At 36.0% G+C, this 22,765-nt stretch overlaps 1 protein-coding gene across 15 annotated transcripts in view; it reads right to left on the reverse strand.

Moving 5' to 3' along the window:
* SOX5 (SRY-box transcription factor 5) overlaps positions 1-22,765 on the reverse strand; it is a 903,293-nt gene that overhangs the window by 63,724 nt on the left and 816,804 nt on the right. For 14 of the 15 annotated variants that reach the window (XM_074357827.1, XM_074357830.1, XM_074357824.1 and 11 more), the window contains one exon: positions 5,022-5,168. The exons of the other annotated variant lie outside the window; for it this stretch is intronic. In XM_074357827.1, the coding sequence (XP_074213928.1) occupies positions 5,022-5,168 (147 nt within the window). The remainder of the gene's footprint in view (positions 1-5,021; positions 5,169-22,765) is intronic. 15 annotated transcript variants of the gene reach the window in all.

The raw sequence follows: 22,765 nt of genomic DNA on the forward strand, positions 1-22,765 counted from the left end.
CATCAGATAAAACAACACAGCTTCACTTCCTGCTTCTGAATTTGAAGCGATACGGCCCCTGAAACTATCTGACTGTGTCTGGTCAGCTGGCTTGGGCTTCTTCTGGCTTGTTGGAAAAATATTTCTTTTCCTTGTCATACCTCCCAGGTGCTACTGCTGAGCAAATGGGAACATCATGGCCAGAAGTATTTGAAAAGAACAACAAAAAAAAATTGATTTGGACAATCTATGTGCTTCTGTCATTGACAGAGACACAACTGTGACCAGGGGTATGACTGGGGTCATAGGAAGGTTAAAAGAAAAGCACCCAGGAATTCTCTCTTGTCATCAGCTTTTCAAACTAACTACTCTTTGGTTAGCTGCAGGCAATGTTTAAGTTTTCCTCAAATACCAAGAGATGTTTCATAGTATTTATAAGTTGCACTTAAAATTTTCCCAAAAGGTGGTTACTTTCGCAAAGGCAAAACACTTAAAATCTGAAGTTCAGATGGTTAGCACATCTACAACATGTGAGGATTTCTTGGTCACACGAAATAATAAGCTTATTCTTTACTAACAACTGCCTGAGTTGTGTGTGAAACCAAATAAAAAGCCTCCTCCTCCTAACTATCTTAAGGCTGATATTGATTCTATTATTTTTAAAAGAAATAATTTATTCTTATCAAACAAATATTATTAAGAGAGTAACTACTATCACAACGTAAGGGCTTTCTAGGTTTTTTAAAAGATTGCAGCAAACAATGCAGAAAACCATTTAAATAAAGAAATACGTGGTGCAAAATGAAAGTCACTGAGTAAATTGCGTCCATCCTGCAGCAGAATGCTAAGCTATAAACAAATCAGTTTAAACATTTGTTAAGGAATATAAGCAGATTCAGAGCAGCAATATTGTCTATGAGATTCAAGGACCAATACTGCTAAACGATACTTTAACTAAATCATTCTCCATAATGTAAGAAGTAGAATGATTTCTAAAATTTCCTTTAAGCAGGATCTCTTGTGCATGGAAGTTCAACATTTCATACTTCCATTCAAAGTTTATTACCAATATTTAGCCATGAACTCTGCTGCGAGGACACACATGAGCTACGAGAATACCTCTGAAGAACTAAATATATTTCCTTTTGTTGGTCAATGACAAAATTACTCTTGGAGTAGGATCCAGAGGACAAAAAATTAAGTAAGTGGCAAAGAGACAAGTGTATATGTATTAAGAAAGATTTTATGTCACACTTGAGAAATGATGGCCTTGATTTTTCACTCTTTGGCAAAACAGAGTATGAAAAAAATTTCTTGTCTTTGTGCATAATAAAATCAAGGCATAAAAAAGAAAAATTAACCAATGACAGCCTGCCAGGCATTAAGGAAAACAGTTCAAAATAGTAAGTTTAAAGACGCATCACTCAACAAGTGACGCTACCCACGTTCTCCAGTGCAGATTTGGAAGAGAGCAGATTTCTTTCCGTGTTTTTGCATTTACAGGGCACAATTCCTGTCTGCGGTTTTTGGAGGGTCACTGTGAGTCCTCTAAGGGTTTCTTTATCATTTAATATTATAAATAATTATGTTCCTAGGCAGCGGTTCAAAGCTCAGTCCAGCACTCGTACAACACCACAGGAAGGTCAGGTGACCTTTCTCCAATTCTCCTCTCTCTGGTGCTGAGGACAGACAAAGTGATATGTCTGTCATACGCCATTACCATTAGAACAGAATCTTGTTCTTTTATTACAACTGAACTCCGCCAGATTTCTCAGCAGGAATGCTAAGTGAAATCAATGTCTTGGATTTCCAGGCTGAGCTTGGAGGTCACAGCCACTCTATCATTTCTCAGCATTATCCTTTCTCACCCGCGCACACACTCCCCGAGCCTCCAACTGGCACACAGCAGATTGAAAACAGCATGCATCAGAGGACTCATGCTGTACAATTTTACAGTCTTTTGGAGCCCCTTCCTTTTGATTCCCCCCTTCCATTTTTTTTTGCAAATTGCAAATAAGTTTTGTTTGTGTCCTTCTCTAGAGTCGTGAGGCAAAGGCAAAGGCACACCTCGGAAGAAGGGCACGCAAGAAAACCCAGAGAACACAGCTGATTTTTGACAGCTGCCAATGAGATCGTTTTCCTTAATCATCACCTGGATGTGGCTTACGATTCCATTGTTCCAAACAATAAACGTACTTTTAATACAAATCATCAGCTTCGTTTGTGCCAGGTAGGTAGGCAGATAACACAAAGCCATTTAGTAAAAGAATTCTATTTTATAGTCAGATAGATGTGAAAATCCACCAATAAAACACATAGAAAATGCCCCCCCCCAGGACACAGAGAATTGACTATTTAAAAATATAAATATAAGAATAAATAATAACTATTACATATAAGTAAAAATGGCTCTGTAAGGGCAAAATGTTCATTAAGCTATGTACGAATATCAATTCCAGCCTATAAGCAACTGAATTTATGTACTGAAATGAGTCCTCCTTATTTACTGTTGGTTGTATTTTTTAAGCCCTATTCTTCATTAAACTGACAATGGTAATATTTATTGGTCTGGCTATTTTTAACCCACTCAACTTCACTGCTGAGCCAAAACACAAAGACATTTTAGACATTTTTTTCTGACAACAAAATTGGTTGTAGACAGTGTGCTAGAGGACCCTGAGCAAAGAAAGGACTTTTTTTTATTATTAAATTATGGCTATTACTTTAAAAAGAGGCACTTTATTCTTGGTTAAACTTTTTATGTATTTTACAATAATTGCAGATGGGAAGAAAAACAACATCTACAGTTTGCTTAAACTTTATATGATAGAAAATTCATGAAGGCTAATTTTCAAAAAGTAACCAAACTTTAAAGACAAACTATAAACATATTTTTTAAATTGTATAAAAACATAGCTATAGAAATACAATCTGCTTTTTCACTAGTACTAAATAAATGGAGGTATATGAAACCACAGAATACGGCAGAATTCTAACATTACTGAAATAATCAGTCTTGGCACCTCATCTGTGGGGTTCTCTGAGGGTCTGGAACCATACAGCTCATAAAGCAGTGTTCCGATCGTGGCAAAGCAAGCTTTCAGGCGCTTTTACACCTGTCACGGTCACCTAAGGAAGCATCACTGCAGCTACTGCTCTATAAACTTTAGAATGGATGAGTGAATGAATGAACAAATAAACAGATGCACACACAGATGAGGCTGACTGCCTTCAAAAGCTTCATGACTATCTGCGTAAGTGATCTGGGGAGAAGACATTAAGGATGAAAGTTATTCTAGGGGCAAGAAAAACACCCGCTAGTCATTTATAAGTGAACTATATACTCTAAAATCATAAAATGAAATGTCCTAATGTAAAAGCATCATTATGAAACATGATGTGAAATCAGATTAATAAATCACGGAAAAACAGCAGATAATACCTCACAGAGTTATTTGTGTATGACAATGCAGATTTTTATTTTAGTCAAAGTTAGCTGTCCATGTGCTACACTGAAACCGCTGGTCCACAGAGACACCAAAATATCACTGCTTTGAAATTAAATTATATTTAATAAATGTTAGTTACTACCAAGTTTTAAAAATGTATGTTCTGCTGTGAATATAAAGAAAAGCCGACCAGGCCTTAGGTACAGATCAAGCACAGAACATACACGGTCCATTCACACGCTGGAAGAACTCTTAAAGGTGGGAGATGTTTATTTCCTAATGTCACAGCAGTAAGTACTGTATTTTGCACTATTTATTTGCACGTGTTCTGGTCAACCATGGTCTAAGTTCCTTGTCCAGGTTAAGCTGCAATTCTAAATGCCTTCATCTCTTAACATATAAAACAGGACTTGGGGGCTTTGAGAAGATGGTGGCGAGAGTGCATTTCACCAACCAATCCCTTTCTCTCTCCTGATTCCTACCCTGGATTAATACATCGACAGTGAGAAGCATCTGCCAGGGCACTACAGAAGGATTAAAAAAAGTTCTTGGAGTTTTCCCACTCTCAGTCCTAATTTTTTTCTCTGTGCATTTCTTTCAACTGTTGTGACTACTTTTACCCTATTACGCTTTAGACATCTCAACATGATTTCATGAAGTGAAGAACAGGAGCAATTTTCTAGGTAATTTGGCAAAAGACAAAACAGTATTATTTTGTGGGTAAATTGTGTCAGCTTTCTACTTTGTATTTTCTAGTTGTCAGAAAATATGTGATTATTTCCCTGAGTGACATCACAAAAATTATTTATGGTTCTTCTTCTCACTTCTATAGAAGGTTTAATACATTCATATATTATCATCTAGGTAAGATACTGAAAACCACAAATTAAAATTAATTTTTCTGCAGATTCTCTTTTCTTCTAAGCCAAGAAATGAATTATCTGAAACTCCACTGATCCATTTCCATGTTCTCTCAGGAAGTGTTTCTGTAGCTCTAAAAACAAAACTGCCTCTAAACAGTCTTACTTCTGCTGTTACTGTTATCTTCATATTTTCACACAGTCATTTCACTGGATGAATGATACATCTAAAATTACATCTATATTGTACCACATAGTAAGTTACTGATATTTAAATAAAACATTTTTAGTAGGCCCTAATTATTTTCATATTTTATGGTCTATTTCAGCTGCCCCTCCTTTGGGAAATTCTTCCCAGGAACTCTCACTTAAGGTAATAATCTCTTGGTCCTAATAACGTCCAACGCACTTTATCTCTAAGTCTTTATAAGACTTTACATCACAGAGTACATGTATCTATTTTATGACTGTAAGATACTTGGTGACAGCACACCTATCTTACGAATCTTTGCATTACTCACCCTTCCTACTACAGCTATCAGTGCAAGTCTGTTGAAAAAATGAATGACTAAACGCCTTTATAGGCACTCTTTCCTGATCCTACTGGACTATTAGTTCCTTGAAGATCTAGAGTTAAGCCCAGTTGCTGGCACATAACAAATATTCAATAAATATGACTGAATGAAAAGTAAAAGTCTACGTGTCCAAACATGTAGCTACTTCAAAAGGGTACCTTGCTTTTGGGTGGTGGGCTGTTTGTGCTCTTGTCTGTGTGAATGCTGGTAGGAGACACAGCAGCACCAAGGTTGCCTTGGGGTATGCCTGCGAGCTTCCCTCCTGGAGACACCTGCATGGCAGCTAGCTGGGCAGCATACAACTGCTACAGGAGAGAGGGGGGGAAAGAAAAAACAGGACTATCATCAACAAAATAAATGCACCTCTCAGAAAGTACCTCTAATCAGATGTGGTGTTTTTCCTATGGGTATTTCTGCTTAGTGCCCTAGAATATTTAAAGAAGCTGTCATCTCAACTTTCATGACTGACTTCTCAGCGGAGAAATGACAAATACCACTTTGCTTCAGCAGATCCAGGGACTCAGAGCAAATAACAGCCATCCATACTTACTCTTTGCCAATATCAATGGAGGAAAAGTAGATCATATTATCTGGCTAAGACCTATTTTCCCCACTATTTTAAAATTTACACATTGTGTTACACAAGAATGCAGTTTTATATACAAAGTAATTTTCTTACTATCCATTTTGGTTCAAGCTCTGTGTACTTCCTTTCTTTGATGTGCAGAAATGTGCATCGGTAACAATTTTTTTCTGATTATTAGTTGTGTAGAAATACAATCAAAAAGCAACTGGGAGGAAATGGAAGGAGGAAATCTGAAGAACATTATCTGATCAGTCTACCTCCATTGATAAAAGTTAACTGGATACTTGCCAGAACTCCACTTTACCTCATGATATATAAACACAGACAACCCTGAAATAAACTTGAGGATTAGAGTTTTAAGGAATACGATTTAAAACACACACTCTTAGACTAAGTCATCACATCACCATTCTTACTAAATAACCAAAAAAGTACTCAACAAATCAATAATAATTTAATTTAGTAATTTGATAATAACAGAGGAAAATTTTACTTTGATAATGACAGTCATATCATGTAGTATCTTAAAACAAAGAGGCTGCTTTAGATTCAGTCACTTCAAATGTTTAGATTAATACTCTTTCATCTCTATTTGGCAGTTTGGAAAAATTTAAAAATCTGAGGAAGCAATATATATATATATAAATATAAATACATAAGAGTATATAATATGTAAAATACAACCCAATTTCCTATTTCTCATTTGTCTGATCTTATTACGCAAGCTAGAACTTCTGTAATAAAAAGACTGGTGTTAAAGAGAAAAGCTCTCAAGGAAAAGTCCTGTGAAATAGCTGTCTGGATTATCTCGGTTTTTCTTGGGAAGAGAAATCGCAAAGGATGAAGCTACTCAGGACAAGCCAGAGGCCCTGGCGAGCGGGGTCTCTGAAGATGAAACAATGAACACTGAAGACCGGCACATATGTACATAAAAATACATTCACACTTTTCACGGTTTTCAGATACTTGGATCTAAATGAAAACGGGACATTAAAATTATTGATAAAAATTATGGCTTATTTTTTTAATGTCAACAAATGCAAGATACACTCCAAACTAAAAAAGAAACACTAAAGAAACATATTTATACCATCAATAATGACTGTCCCTCCCTTGCCCCCAATTTTTTTTTGCATATTTTAGAATTGTATTATTTCTTATCCCAGTCAATCAGAAAGAAGAATAAGATTTAATTTATAAGTCTCAGACCACATGAAAAGTAAGAGGATATGGTGTCAAATATGATGCCTGAGAGTTTGTCACTTTCAAAGCGTCAGAGATGATTCATTTCCCACACTTGTATTAAAAACCTAAGTATTAAATTCTGCAATTCACAAAGTAATTTTTTGTCATCATCCTGAACTGTTAATGAAGCCATTAAGAAATAACCAATATCCCAGGATATCACTTTGCAAATTAAAATTTTGTCCAATGTACTGAGACTGAATTTTTAAAATATATGTATTTTTAAATACTGTCTGGATAAATATATTACATCTCATAAATTTCATATTGCAGTATAAATTACATCCTTTTCTTTAAAAGTGATTCTAGTGGCTATTATTCCTGGAAAATAACACATATTACTGGTTTAGTACACACAAAATCTAAGATTGCTTCATAAATACTAAAGATGACATGGGATATCGTAACACCTGTAGCTAAAAAGAAAAATGTGAACAAAGTGGTTATTCAAAACTCAAATTTGATTGTTAAAGAATTATTTCAAAAATTTTTTAAAAATTCACTATTAGTTAAATATATGGACCAATTACTCATAAAAGATGTTTAAATATCAACCACTATAAACAGATTCACAACTTTCAAGAAGTATTAGAACTAATATTAAAAATACAAGCATAGGGGGCAGGGTATAGCTCATGCTTAGCATGCACGAGGGTCCTGGGTTCAATCCCTGGTACCTCCTCTAAAAAGTAAATAAATAAATAAATCTAATTACCTCCCTACCCACCCCCAAAGAAGCTAAAAAAAAAAAAAACAAAAACAAAAACAAGTATAAATATATTCTGAAATACTTTACTGAATTTAAAGGTAGGAGATGGTACATGCTTGGAATTAAAAAATTATACATGCTCTTCCCTCATTCAGATAAATGCATTATTTTAAACTTCTAAATATGGAATTAAGTCCTAAAAAATTCTTTTGAGTAGAAAAGAAGATAAATTGGTAAAATACATGAAACTCACTTAGATATATTTAACCCATTTAAATGCATATTTTTTCCTAAACAGTATACTATCATCCACCTGACTGATACTTTTACAGAAAACAGAGATTTAGAGTAATTAGTGACAAGAAAAGTCACAGGCTTACTGCTCGCTCACTGTGGCTACTATTAGGTAGCAAGCACTTCATCCCCCTCAATCTTCCATATCCTTTTCCTCATACTCGGCTTTCTTTATGCAAGGGAACGAAATATAGACCTGCTTTTCCCCAATTCTGATCAACTTTTCACTATTCTCAGATCATTACATTTGCCACCAAGCATATCTGATTTTCCTAGTTTGCCAAGGTTTGGAAGTAGGAAATAACTATTTCCAAGACATTTTATTTTGTGTCAAATATACGTGTTCCTTAAATTTACATTATAAGACGGGAGCATAAAAAGGCCTCACGCCTTAAAGAATCTAACTTACTTTGGGTCTGCACAAATAAAATGAAAATTTTAATACAGCTTAGCCCTAATTTGGCCATTCAAAAGCTAAAAAAAATTCTTCAGGAGATTCAAAAAAGCTGACCGTGGCTTACGTACCTGGTTATACGCGTAAGGGTGAGCAACTTAAAAAATAAACGCTACTGAGACTTATTTTAATTCATTCTTTCAAAAAATTAAGTCCATCTGTCTATTCATTAACATGGGTCTGTTGGGAGGGAACTGATTTTAAAACAAGAAAGTCAACAGACGATTAATATTTTATTTCATTTACTAAATGTTCTTAAAGCAAAATCAAGAACAATAACAGGTGTCTGTGCTGGGGGTGGTCTACAATCACAGACTCACCGGTGGCCTTGTTGGGAGGGAAGGGGCTTGGAATCTATGGACACTGGAAAGCCACCTGAAGTGACAAGCAGCCTGTGGACTGCATAACTCATTTACATATTATGTTCCTATATAATTACATTCATATGTAATTATATGCAAATAAAATGGTTCAAAGAAAACCTGGCTAACATTTTTCTTTAAAGGATGGCAGATAAAACCTGGAGTTAAAAATAAGGTGTATCATGATAAATGTACTTATATGAAAAACAATTAAGTTGTTCACATCAGAAAGACACTGAGGGACCTAAACATAAAAAGCTAAAGCTTAATGAGAACACTTGGGATGTGAAGTTATCCAAGCTAACAGAGTCACACTTCTGCTGTGCAGAATAACTTGACCCTGATCTTGAAACGACCATGTTAGGGATTTGGTTTGATCTCTTAAAAACTCCCCGACTCCACAGAGCATTAGGTCTTCCATTCTTTATATTATTTAAAATATTACATTCTTATTCCCTTTTCCTTCCCTGATCCCTACACTTACTTCAGACAATGATTTTTTTTTTTTTTAATGGAGACAGTCACATACAATTAGGCTGGAATCTATCCATTGGTTACTTAGTGTTTGGCGCTCATGTGTTCATAAGTATGTTTATATATATCTATCTATACATATCAGTGACCCTCACTTTTGTCTCAAATTGTTCCTTAAAGCTACATTTTTGTGTCTTCATCATTTTAAGCTCCTTCAAGGACTATGGTTTCTACTTTTAGAGGAAGAGTTAAAAGTAAGGTAAACCACAGTTCTAATCTCAGATCTGACTAGTGACCTTGAGTGATTAATCCGAACCACAATTCCTTTATACCTGCAAATTCGGGGATAAATAAAACTGACCTTACATGATTGCTGTGAGAAATAAATCACATAATGTATATAAAATACTCAGAAAAACACATGGTAAAGAATGCTTGATGAATAAATAATAGTTTTAATTATTAATGGATTAATTATACCAAGTAAGAAACTAGGCAATATATATATCTTGATCTCCTACTCTATAATCTGGACTGTGCGAGGCACAGTGGAGGATACAGAAAATGTATAAGTATAGTTTCTTCCCTAAGTTAAGACTGATAAACATAAAATATCGAGACCGTAGTGTACTATAACTGTACGCCACTGTTAAATGCACAGTGAAAAAGGAGATGTGTCAGTGCATCCTGATACGTTTTCCTTACAGAGGTGTAGCCAAGCTGAGCATAAAAAAGGATGTGGCCTTCTAGGAAAGAAGTACATTTTAAAGCAAGGCACAGAAGCAGGAATGAGTTGGCTGTCGGAAAAGGAATAGAGAGGATGGTGTAGAACAGTGAACCATCACCTAATTAGGTACAAACCCTGAAAAGGACAAAACAGTACTGGGTTTGGAGGCTAACTTCACCTTACAGGAAATCTTGAAATATAAGCAAAATAGTTTAAATTTAATATGGAGGCAAGAGAAAGCCACTGAATGTCTGAGAGCAATATATATAGTGTTTTAAACTAGAAAAAACATACGAGTAGTAATATCAGTTATGAGGTTATCAAAATTTAGTAGCAATCATTTGAATAGATAACTTGAGTTGAAAGAACAGTTGTGAAAATGAAAAGGGAAAAAAATGATTCCAAGATCTGGATGGCGAGTGCTAATATACTGTGCAACCATTTAATATTCTTTTTGCTAGATTGTTTATAATTTTTATAGGTAAAATCATCTTCTCTGAATAAAATCTCATATCAAACACCAATACTTAAAAGAGAGAAAAAAGAGATATACTATCACCATAAATGAATTTGACATATTTTTAATATTTAGCCAAATGAGACCAAGGAGGTTGTTTTAATTGGCCCTTAAATAGATATAGGGATGAAAGCTGAAGTGCTTTATCACACCTGGTGATCAAGAAAGCTCTCTCACTCAGAAATAAGTAGTAGTCACTTCTAAACTCTTACACAAGCAAACACAGATAGATTTAAATCTTCAAAAAGAACACGATGGAGCTAAAAACTCCCTGATTAATAGCATCTTGAAGTTCAAATGTATGCACAGAAATGGCAGGTGATTTTTTTTAAGTGCAGGGATCAAAATCTGGCAACAAAAGTTAACATACATATAAAGTGTTAACCATTTTGATTAGAGATTTAAAAATCTGTGTGTTGTAGTATACTATGATTTTTTTTTATTATTGTTTATATGCATTGAAAAGTATTTTATTATAACTTTAATAAATTCTGGGTCATACTGCCTTTATTTTCTACTATGATTTTAAAAATTGATAAATGTGTACTTCTAAAGCTTAAATCCAACCAGAAAGATTTATGTTAGATATGATGTGTATGAAAAGCATTTTTTTTTTAAAGGGAAGGGGCAAGGAATAACATTTGTGAGGAAAAAATTCAGAAAGCAATTTCAAGGCTCCGTAAGTGTTATCTTTATAGCTTAATTTCAGCTTCTTAATGTAACTTAAATGTGGAGTTTAAAGAGAAACTAATGTACTGAAGAAAATCTTTCAAAACATATCAGCATGTTTCAATGTGAATAAATTTGCTTTGCACATTATTTTTCATAATGTTTCTTCACAGAAAATTATCAGAGCAACTTGAGTTTAAACATGGACTTCTTTCTCTAATATTGTCAGCTTTTGTTTTTGGTGTTATTCAAGTATACTGTATGAAAAACAGGATAGGCCTTAAATTTGCTCAATTCCAGGGCAAAAGTGCAAACAGAAACTTACTCGTGATAAACATATAAAAATTTACAATTTAAAAATCAAGCTAATGAAGTATTTAATAAATACAGTTCATTCTCCCAGCTGGGCAAACATACCTTAAAAATCGCTGGGCACAAATGAATACCACAATGAGATACCCCTTCAACCCCACTAGGACAGCTATTAATAAAAGAAATAAATAATAACAAATATTGTCAAAGATGTGGAAACATTAGAACCCTTGAATTCATAAGCTTTTCTGCTGGGAATGTAAAATGGTGTAGCTGCTATTGACAATTCCTCGAAAAAGGAAACAGAATTACCATACGATCCAACAATCCCTCTTCTGGGTGTATATCCAAAATAATTGAATGCAGGGACTGAAACAGATACCTGTATGCCCATGTTCAGAGAAGCATTTGTCCCAACAGCCAAACGGTGGGAGAAACCAAAGTGGCCATCAAGGGAGAAATGGAGAAGCAAAGTGTGTCAGATATGTACAGTGGAGTATTATTCAGCCTTAAAAAGCAAGGAAATTCTGACACTTGCTACAACATGGATGAATCTTGAAGACACTGTGCTAAGTGAAAGAAGCCAATGATAAAAGGCCAAATATGGCATGATTTCTCTTATATGAAGTATCTAGAGTAGCCAGTTTTATTGAGACAGAAAGAATGGTGGGTCCAGGAGTTGGGCAAGGGGTGGGGAGCAGGAAGGGATGTGATTGTTTAATAGGAACAAAATTTCATTTGGGAAGATGAAAATGTTCTGGTGATGGATGGTGATGATGGTTGCACAACAACGTGAATGTACTTAGTGCCAATGAACAGTTAACTTTTGAATCAACCATCAAAACATGTTTATACGTATTGAAGATTTTCCTGTATATCACAGAAGAAACTTAAAAAAAAAAAAACTCTCCCCTTTTCTTTTTAAAACAAAAGAATGAGTTCCTCCTACTTCTTCTAGATTAGCTGTGAGGTTATTTTCTTTTGCAGTCAACACTACTGGGGCAGTGCTGTAAGAGACCGAAGAAGCAGAGATCTGACTTCTTTTACTTAGCATGTTTTCGAGGTTCCACCATATTGTAGCACGTATCAGTAATCTGCTCTGTTGCATTGCTGAATAGTGTTCATTGCTATGCATATACCATATTTGTTTATCCATTTATCCAGTTGATGGATGTTTGGATTGTTTCCAATTTTAGGCTATTATGAATAATCCTGCTATGAATACTCCAGTACAAATCTTTGTGTGCTTTCATTTCTCTTGGCTACCCAATTCCTAGGATTGGACCTGCCGGGTCATATGGTAAGTTCATGTTTACTTTTTTAAGAAACTGCCAAACTTTCAAAAGTGGCTGAACCATTTGGCGTTCCTACTAGCAGTGTATTATCAACAATACTTTTTGATTATAACTATTCTAGTAGAAGTAACGTGGTATCTCATTGTAGTTTTAATTTGCATCTCCCTAATGACTGATGACATTGAGCATCTTTTCATGTGCTCATTAGCCATTTCTCTGTCTTCTTTGGTAAAATGTCCATTCAAATCTTTTGCTTTTTAAAAAAAAACTGGGTTATTTTATTATTGAGTTGTAAGAGGTCTTGATTTTCAAATTTAATTTTAAAGAGTAAAACCTATTAGAAAAACTGTGTGAGGGTCCAATTTAATAGCAGTGCATAGTTTTTATCAAAAGGTTCATAATGATACAAATATAATGACAATAAAAAGTAATACAAATAAACATATTTTCCTCTTGTATAATTTTTATATAATTACACAATAATAAATTTTATATTGTTTAATTTCCAAAAATCCTAGCAGAGAAGTGCAATGAAGGTTTGTAAAGGACTATGTGCTTTTGGTATCCATCAAAGAATACCAGCATATCAAAGTGAGCTCTGAGTTGATGATTTTTATTAACTACTAAGCGGACTGCTGGGAAAAAAAAAGAAAGCCAGACAGTTAGGGCTGACAGCCAGCTCTTAAGACTGAGACTCTCTGTCAAGTCAAAGTCTTGACTGTGTGAGGGTGAAAGGCTTGGGGTAGGGGGTAGATGGTTAGAGTTCTCCCCTAATCTCCTTGCTGGCTAACCCATGTAAGTGGGGCGGGGCTAGGGAGTAAAGTGTTTCTCCTGCTGCTGCACCAGATCCTCCACAGACTACGGGAGAAGGGGAAAGGTGCCTGGGGGAATTTGGGAAGGATTTTCACTTCACCTCCTGTCTAGAGTTCCAACTGGGGAGCTGTTCTCAAGGGAGCGAAGGGAATTGAGTATACAAGGGACAAGAGTCACCTGGACAAGCAAGTTCAAGGAAGTACACACAATGTGGGGGATGCAGGATCTTTTGCGTTTGGACACAATTCCTAAAGAGATTCGAGGAAAAGAAAAAACTGTATCAAACTGAAAAAGTAAGTAAACAGTACAGGTTTGTCAAGATGGAGGATAACTAATAGTCACTACACCCATGGTGCACAATTTAAAAAACGAACAGGTTGAAACTGTTGGAATATGAGTTTCAACAGAGGGTTAAAGCAAGGAAACGACCTGAGTGGAAAGGCTGGATGGTCAGCCGACATGCAGAGGTGAGCTCAAGATGGCAAGAGGACAAGCCACAAGGGGCAAATAAATGTTATCCACTTCAGAAAAGGAACGTTCTGTCTTCAGAGAAAACTGGTGAGCCACTTGGAAGATATGCCTAAGGGTATATGGGGCTGCCTGGTAGGGGCTTCAAGGCAGACACTACCACCATTATGAAAATCTCCTTAAAGATATTACTCCTGGGTGGTATGTCTTAGAAAAGCTAGAATACAAAAGTAAAATATTATGTCTGGCTATAGCGTGGTTTTGCTATTAAAAGGCCACAGTGAATTCAGGTACAAAAGCTATATTTTCCATGTAAAGCTGCTATCACCAAGTATTAATAATACATAGACAATCTTTATATTTTTATTCCAAATTCAGTCCCACTCAGTGTGATACTTGGGTGGAATACAGAACTATCAAAGAGGGATGCGGTGTTGAGAGGGTGTGAAGATGGCATCCTGCTAAAAATGAAAGAATACATTTGAACTTACTTAAATCTTAAGACCTTTTTCACAGGTATGATGCTCTCACGCTGCTTCTGTCACACTGCAGATACTGAAGCATATAAATAAGAAACACTTCAAATGCACTGGATTTTAAAGGGCTTTCTTCATTTTATTACACACCAATAAATTGCACATAGCTTGAAAAACATTTTGACTTTTCTAATTGAAGAAGCCCCTTAAAGAACCAGATATATTCGTGAGAGTCATGCAAGAAAAAACCAACTGATAGTTTATCTCTTTCTCTCTCACTCCCTCCTCGTTTTTTCTCCTCCACGAGCCATCTTCATGTACTGCACAGTAATCCATTACAATATGTTCCAACATCTGCCTCCCCATATGATGTATGACCTATTCGATTGACCCTTTTTATGCCGCTCCAGACTTTCTGTTCATTACTGTGGGAGGATGAACACTCTGCATCTATTCCCGAGGTCACCAACCAGTAAATGCATCTCCATTTGGCAAGGTAAGGAGGACACTGGCTGGAAAGCTCTTCGAATCTTTTACGTATCCATGACTATACTCATATCTTTAATTACTTTAATTTATGGTTAAAAAAAAAACTACTGAAATTCCATTCAAAGAAACAATAAGACAGGAATACTTGTTTACCAGGGGGGAGAATCTTTTGTTACCAAATATTCATTATATATAGAAAAGCTGAGTATTACAGGAGAAATTTTTAAAGCAAACATTTATCTTTGGCTAAGTTCGTAACTGTGAACTCACTGTTCATGCTATCCCAGTAGACTTGGGGGGCTGTATAACAGTCATCAAAACACTAAAAATAGTGGGCATTTTAACTCAATATGAAAAGAAAATGTGTTAGTTCATATTACATCAGATTTTATGTATTATTTTGTATATTATAAAAAACAGACTCCCGGAATGCATACATACTGGATGCTTGAAAATACTCGGCGCACATAGGGAGGGGACGTGCACAATTTTCTCAGTGACTGTGGTGAACTCCCCCACTTTGCTAGAAGTCTGCATGCTATTTCAGGAATCACCAGAACAATTCTGTGTGCTTGATGGGGAAAGTGAAAGCTCACAACAGTTCAGTCAGTTGGCAAAGGATAAATAACCACTAGGCTCAGAAGTCTGAGTGTCCCTGAAAGCTCCCTCTCTATCATGTGCCACACAGACTAGCCACACGCGTAGTACCACCGCTGCAAGAAAGTGCTCTCCCAGCTTAGACTCTGCGCGATGACGTTATCTCCCACCCCCGCAGCGGGATTCCCCTACGGGCTGGTCAGTAGTGACAGAGATTTTGCCTAAGCTCTGAGTTAATGATAGTTTCCAAGACCAAGGGTTACAAGGCTTCAAGAGTAAAAAAATTCTTGAATCGCTGGTGATGGAACTCTACAGAACTCTACTCTCCCTAAAGAAAGCCCACAGCCATTAAAGATTTCTCTAGCTGTTTTGTTCTACTGATGGTAATAACAGACAACACGTACAAAGGGTTAAAATGAAAGACTTCTTCCAACAGATTTCCCCCTTAAGTTTTTCCTTCATTTTTTCCATTGTTAAACCTTTGAGATTAAGAAAATATTGTATATTGCTAACAGTATTGGTTGAGTACATAAATTAAGATGAATTAATCTAAAGTTCAAGAGAAATCTGGATACAGAATGGTAACAGCAGCAGCAGGAATCATAGACATTAACTTGAGTTGACAGGATGCTTACTGGATTGGATGCCAGGCCCAGGCCATCTCTCTCTGAACCTTCTCAACAACCTTAGGAAAATAGATACTATTATTATTTGTGGCAGAGGACACTGAAGCGCAGAGAAAGATGTCATCTGCCCAAAGTCACATAGGTAGGAGGCACAGGTGTGGTGAGAATCTGTCTTTTAATAGTGCTTGTAACTCTTAACCTCTATCCCTTAAGAACCTCTTTTCTGGTCATTTTAACACTGTGGTAGGGGCTGGGGCTTTGCAGCAAAGAGTTGGACAAGCCTGGGGAGGGCAAATCTCACAGGACTTCTGACAGACTGCACTCTTCTGATAATAACTGCTCTACTGCAGATGCCGGGAAGGAAGTGAGAAGAACCCAAGAGGGCATTTTTCACAGTAGTCTCATCCTGCCCCTTCCTCTTGGCCACTGACAGTAAAAAATGCTTTAGTTTGGTTTTCTTCTCAATTCATGGTGCTGTAAGAACATTTAAGAGAGAGTTATAACATGGTCAGACAGACAAGGAAAGGCTTCCTATAAATATGATTATTACTGGGAGGTCAGACAGAAGAGCTAGTGTAGCTACGCACAAGGAGCAGGACAAAGCACTGGCAGAACGACCTCATGGGAGGAGAGAACACGGCAAGTGCTGGGTATTGGAAGAAGGGTAGTGAGGCTCCAGGGCGCTGGGAGAGCTGTTTGGAAAAGTAGATGCGAAGCCAGTACAGTTTAAGAAGAGGAATGACGTAACTAGACTTGCGTTTCCACAAGGTTAGTCTAGATATAATATGAAGAACTGGTTGAAACGGTTTGGTTCGCCTATAATCCACTTTTAATTAGAATGATATTCACCTAATCACTTTTTTATATGACTTAAAATCAATTAGTAAGTAAATGTGGACATATAACTTTCAACATTCTGAGTCTCATCCTTATTTAAATATTTATTCTTTCCTGTATAATTTATAGTAAGAATGTAATCATATTTTAAAAACTTTGTATTTTGCTAAGATTCATAGTCACTAACCTTGATTTTTCTAAATTATTTTAAAAAGATAAGAAAGATATATTTAAAATAAGCCATTTATACTACAAAAATCACACATTACTCTTAAATCAATTAAATTAACAAAAATATACCTTGCATTTACAATGTGTTTTGACTTGCATTAGCTCCTCTGATCACCAAAGGTTTCCTTTCTAATTGCACAGAACATATTTCTCATACATCACCCAGGCTGTCTGACAAATAATCAATTGTAACTTCTGCTTTCCTGACTTAAATTGATTGATTCACTCAGTATTTATTTATTGGTTACCTATTATGTACCAAGCACTGTTCTAAACACTTAGAACATATCGATAAACAGAGAACTCTGCCTTAACGGAAGGATTTTTAATGTTCTTCCCCAAGAAGAATTTTAAGACCTCAATCTTTTTTATATCTATCGAGTAGTTGTCTATTATTTCTCCATGTGACACTATATATTACTTATGACTATTATAATGAGTAATTTATATATCTATGATTCTTAATATTTTAAAATGAATATTGTTTTTGAAAGAACTGGGGTCGTTCTTAAAAGCGTCTGATTGAGAGATACATGCTACAACACTGATGAACCTGGAAAACATTACGCTAAGCGAAATAAGCCAGACACAAATGGACAAATATTGTACGATTCACTTATACGACACACCAAGAGTAGGTAAACTTATAGAGACAGAAAGTGGCGCTGAAGTCACCAGGGGTGGGGGGAGGGGGTCTTGGGGGACGGGGAGTTATTTAAGGGGTATAGAGTTTCCATTTGGGGTGATTAAAAGGTTCTGGAAATAAATACTGGTGATGGTTATACAACACTGTGAAGAAATTTAATGTGACTGAATTTATACTTTAAAATGGTTAAAATGATAAATTTTATTTCATGCATATTTCACCACAATAAAAAAAATTATGATTATGTGGACAATAGGGAGAAAAATTGTTATTTTCCAGTACCACATTAAGCTTTATTTTTTTAAACAATTTTTCTCCTAATTTGTTCACATGTTCCTCTTGTAAATTAACGGAGGAGAACAGATTTAAATGGGGGAAGGAGTATTATTTGAAAGTAAAAGGAAGTTAGAAACATTAGATTCTTTTAAAAATACTTACTAAAAATTGCCCTCGGCATTGGGAAACGAATATAAATAAAAGCAAAAAGAAAGAGCACCTGATTCTAAATCAACCCAACCCAGTAATGCCCCTTTCAAACTAATAGTTGCTCTGAAACAGAAGCTAAGAGATCATGCCGACCCCTCCCTGACACTGCAAAAAGCACAGTATTTGCCAGTCCTACTGTAAAAGAGTTCTCTCTTCACTTTCCCCACCTACTCCAAAGCTAGCTTCTTTTTCATATTCAGATGACTGTTTATGAGCTCATTCCTGTTTCAACTGTCACTCTTTACATCAAGGAAAGATAGATGGGACACACCAACCCCAACCTAAATGACCTTTGGATGTGACAAGAGTTTTAGGTCAGCCTTGCTAAATGGGGGCCTTGGTGTATCGAGACATGCCTTGGGGTGAAATTTACAGTGAATTTATTATCTCCCAATGCCCTTTGGACTGCTTCCCACCATCAAACACCATGGCAGCACTTGGAACAGGAAGAAATACATTAACTGGAATCTGATCGTTTTAAAAGGTTACAGCTGCCCAAATATAATTTAATTTCATACTTGCCCTTTGAGGGTTTGGTGTATATTTTCATTTTATGACTGCAAATGATAAAGCTCTTAAGATTCCAGGCAATAAAAAGAGGGGAAAAAAAGTATTTTAAGGGTTAGAAGTCTATTCAGTTCATACTCAATGAGTGAAGTGACAAATTAGCTTTTTTAAAAAAATCTAACATTTCTCTTTTTTATTTGGACCGTCTTTTATTCCTCTTCTGATCCTACACTTTGACGTGTGGTTTAAATCAGTATGTGAACACCAACCTCAGATCTCAGCCAGTTTGAAAATAAAAAGAATGATTTGAAAAATGAAGATAAAGTCAATCTGATTTAAAGTGAAAATATTTTAGTACAAGAACACCTATTTTTCAGGAGCGTCTCCTCCCACATAACTGGGGAAATTTACCCATTAAAGTACAGCAACACGAAATTGACTTACCATTGATCCTGCATTTTTCTGGTACATCACACTTCCACAAACTTAAATGAAAGGTTCACAAAATCCTCTTAAATGCCACACCATAGCCTTATCAACTTAATTACTGAATCTTATTACTATTACTTTATTAACAGAGAATAAGAAGGAGAATGTTACTAAAGCAGTAGAATTAATCAGAAGAAAACTCAGATACAAAATTCAGATAAAGTCACCTATAGTTTATTATTTTAAGCCATCAAAACCAAACCAAACCAAACCCAACTCTTGCTCTTTCCCTTTAACTCAATACTTTTACCAGAGACTTAATAGTTCTTTAAATATCAATCCAACAGAGTTTGAGGCAACACAATATTTTGGATTCACTGCTGGTAATGAGAAAAGTCACCCAGTGAAACTTACAATCCACGGAGCTCAAACACAACTTAAAATTGTGTGTGTGTGTGTGTGTGTGTGTGCATTTGTTCATCATTCTTCAACTGAGTCAACATACACCTCTTAAAAGATATTGAGCTAGTTCCTGTAAAGTTTATATTTGAAACATTTTTAGAATTATTTTGAGGGCGATCCTAACATATGAACAGCACAGAAACACAAAGAGTCAGCATTTAAGTATGATAAAACTTGAACATCTAAGTATAAATATTAATTACCATTTTTGTTAGCAACTTTTAATTTCATGTTGATATGTCATTGTTTCAAAATTATTTTACAGAATATTTAATCTGCATAACAATGCAGTGGGGCAATACTGCTACACCCATTTATAGATTATGAAAATGTAGCCTGGTAAAGTTAAGGAACCTGCCCAGGCACCAAATCCAGTGGTTACTGAAACCGAAATGCTCCGGATGGTAATGGGAGGCAGCACTTAATCTTTCATTCAGTCATTTATTTATCCCTCTTTAAGTCAAAAATATTAAGTAAAGACCCTACCCAAAGTGAGAAAAATTAAAAAGTAAACATTATCCAGGAATCAATTATCAGGAGTTCTGTTAAAAAGAATCTTACTCCCATTTCTCCAAAGAGGATATAGAAATGGCTAATAAAGCATGGAAAAGATGCTCAACATTACTACCTACAGGGAAGTACAAACCAAAATCACAGTGAGGTACCATCTCAGACCCATTAGGATGGCTATTATCAAAACAAACAGACAACAAACTATCACATAGAACATAACAAATGTTGGCGAGGATATGGAAAAATTGGAGCCCTTGTGCATTGCTGGAAGAAACATAAAACAGTGAAGTCTCTGGAAAACATCATGCGAGTCCCTCAAAAAATTAAACAGAATTACTACATAATCCGGCAATCCCACTTCTGGTGACACGCCCAACATACTTGAAAGCAGGGACTAGAACAGATATTTGCACATCCATGTTCACAGCGACATTATTCCCAACAGCCAAAAGGCAGAAGCAGCCCGAGTATCTACTGACAGATGGACTGATAAACAAAAGGTAGCACACACAAACAGCAGAGTATTATCCAGCCTTAAAAAGGAAGAAAACTCTGACACATGCTACTACCTGGATGAACGCTGAAGACACTGTGTTAAATGAATAACCCAGAAGTCAGATTTTGTAAAAGCCATTTATAGGCAGTCTCTTGAACAGATAATTCACAGAGACAAAAATTAGAGTAGTGGTTACCAGGGGCTGGGGGTGTGTGACAAAAATTAGAAGTTATTATTTAATGGGTATGGACTTTCAGACTGAAATGATGAAAAGGTTTTGGAGACGGGCAGTGGTGATGGTTGCACGATAGTGTCAACATGCTTAATGCCACGAAACTACACACTTAAAAATGGTTCAAACAGCAAATTTTATGTCATGTATATTTTACTATGATGAAAAATAAGTATACATAAGATTAATAAAAATTGGCAAAGCTTTGGATCACAAAAACAAAGGTTTAAAAATTAAATTAAAAGCAGATATTAAATACTTAAGTCATTGCTCCAACAAAATAAGATGAGAAATTAATATAAAGAAAAAACCAAATGTTTACTCTCGAGTGTGAACAAAGAAATGTTGGAGTCAAGGATAGCAGACAGAGCTGAAAACTGTATTAAAATGGGGGGACTTAAAGAACACCTATCGAACTGTAAGACAGCTGGCTTCTCTTAGTTTCAGCTGTCCTGTCAGCCACGCTGAGACTTCCTGGGCAAGAGACGAGAGAATTCCTTTCCTAGGTGGTCAAAGAGACCAAGGGAATTTTGGGGGTATAACAGAACTGTGTTGCATCTTGACTGTGGTGGTAGTGAAAACTTACAGAACTGTATAACCAAAATACAATCAAATTTAAGTATGTTATTTTTTTAAATTAAGAAGTAAAAAACACAAGCATACATATGAAAAAAATCTTATTTAACATTGGTAACTAATAATTCTTAAACATTCTGATCTTTCTTCCCAAGAAGAAATCCAGAAAAATGCAAACTTGCTAACACTGCAGATTGTAAAGATTTTTAAAAACTACAAAATTTAGACTTAATCTCTCTGTATCTTTAATATGTCTATTGGTGTATAAAGAATGAATAATAAATGGTTTGAGTGTGCAGGGGAGCAGGCAGCCAGGGGTCACTACCCACCGTCTGAGGTAACAGGAGTATTAAGTACTGATAGCCGATTAGTAAATAAACAAGGTGAAAAGCAGTTCTTTCCATTTCAGCCGATGCTAAGAGACCAGCTGTGCGGTACTTTCTTAGTATAAAAATAATGAACTGTGCTTCTACCTTTATGTTTTTCTTCTCCAAGAGAACTCACTCTTCTTTCCCAATCTCTGGACAGTGGGTGAAACCAGGACCGTTACTGGTGTTACAGTCTAAATGGAAGCCTCTGTCACTGATGCGTGCGCGATGTTGTCTGGCTTTCTTAACAGAGATGAATTATGGATGAAAATATCTCTGGGCTAGGATCTTCTAAGATCATTTAGAATGTTATCAAATCTATTTAGACCAAAAAAAGAGGCCCAGATACTTTTTCCTCTGACAGCCTCCATCCTTGCCCTTCGGTATTCCCAAATAAAACCCCGACTCGTCTGCTCAAACCTGGAGTGCTATTGTAATTGTTTAGACAACAAGCAAACAGTTCTAAAGGAGATAGTTCCTCCGTTTTTTCACAATTGCAGGGGAATAAGAAAGTGGCTAGAATCCCAGATCTTGATGAACAAGAGAGAGAAGGGAAAAACCGAAGAACAGAGAAAAGGGGAAGAAAGGCAGAGCAGGATTAACAGCGGAGGGCAGCTAAAAATGTAGAGGAAAAGTTAAATGAAGAAAGACAGGGGAGGGGAGAAGGAAGACATAATGTTAAAAAAGAGACAGAGAAAGACTGTCAATAGAAACAGGTTTAGTTTTGGACATAAGTTCCTATTTTAAAATCTTTAGCAGTCCCAAGGATCAGAAAGTTTACAGTGCCCAAGCAGCTGGCTGCGGAATTCAGAACAACCCAGCCCTCTGATGACTAGCATGAAGCTGTTTCGTATCAAATCTCTACTTCCTTCTGTCTCCGCGGCCCTCCTTTTGCTGCACGCACGCACGCTGTTAGGTTGTCTATCGGGTAGTCTAGCACTGGTCTGATCTGCTGGTTTTCCTTCTCATTCCATGGAGATGTAACGGAAACAATATACACTTTCTT

The sequence above is a fragment of the Camelus bactrianus genome, chromosome 34 (genome assembly GCF_048773025.1).
Source record: "Camelus bactrianus isolate YW-2024 breed Bactrian camel chromosome 34, ASM4877302v1, whole genome shotgun sequence".
NCBI classification, from domain to species: Eukaryota; Metazoa; Chordata; class Mammalia; order Artiodactyla; family Camelidae; genus Camelus; species Camelus bactrianus.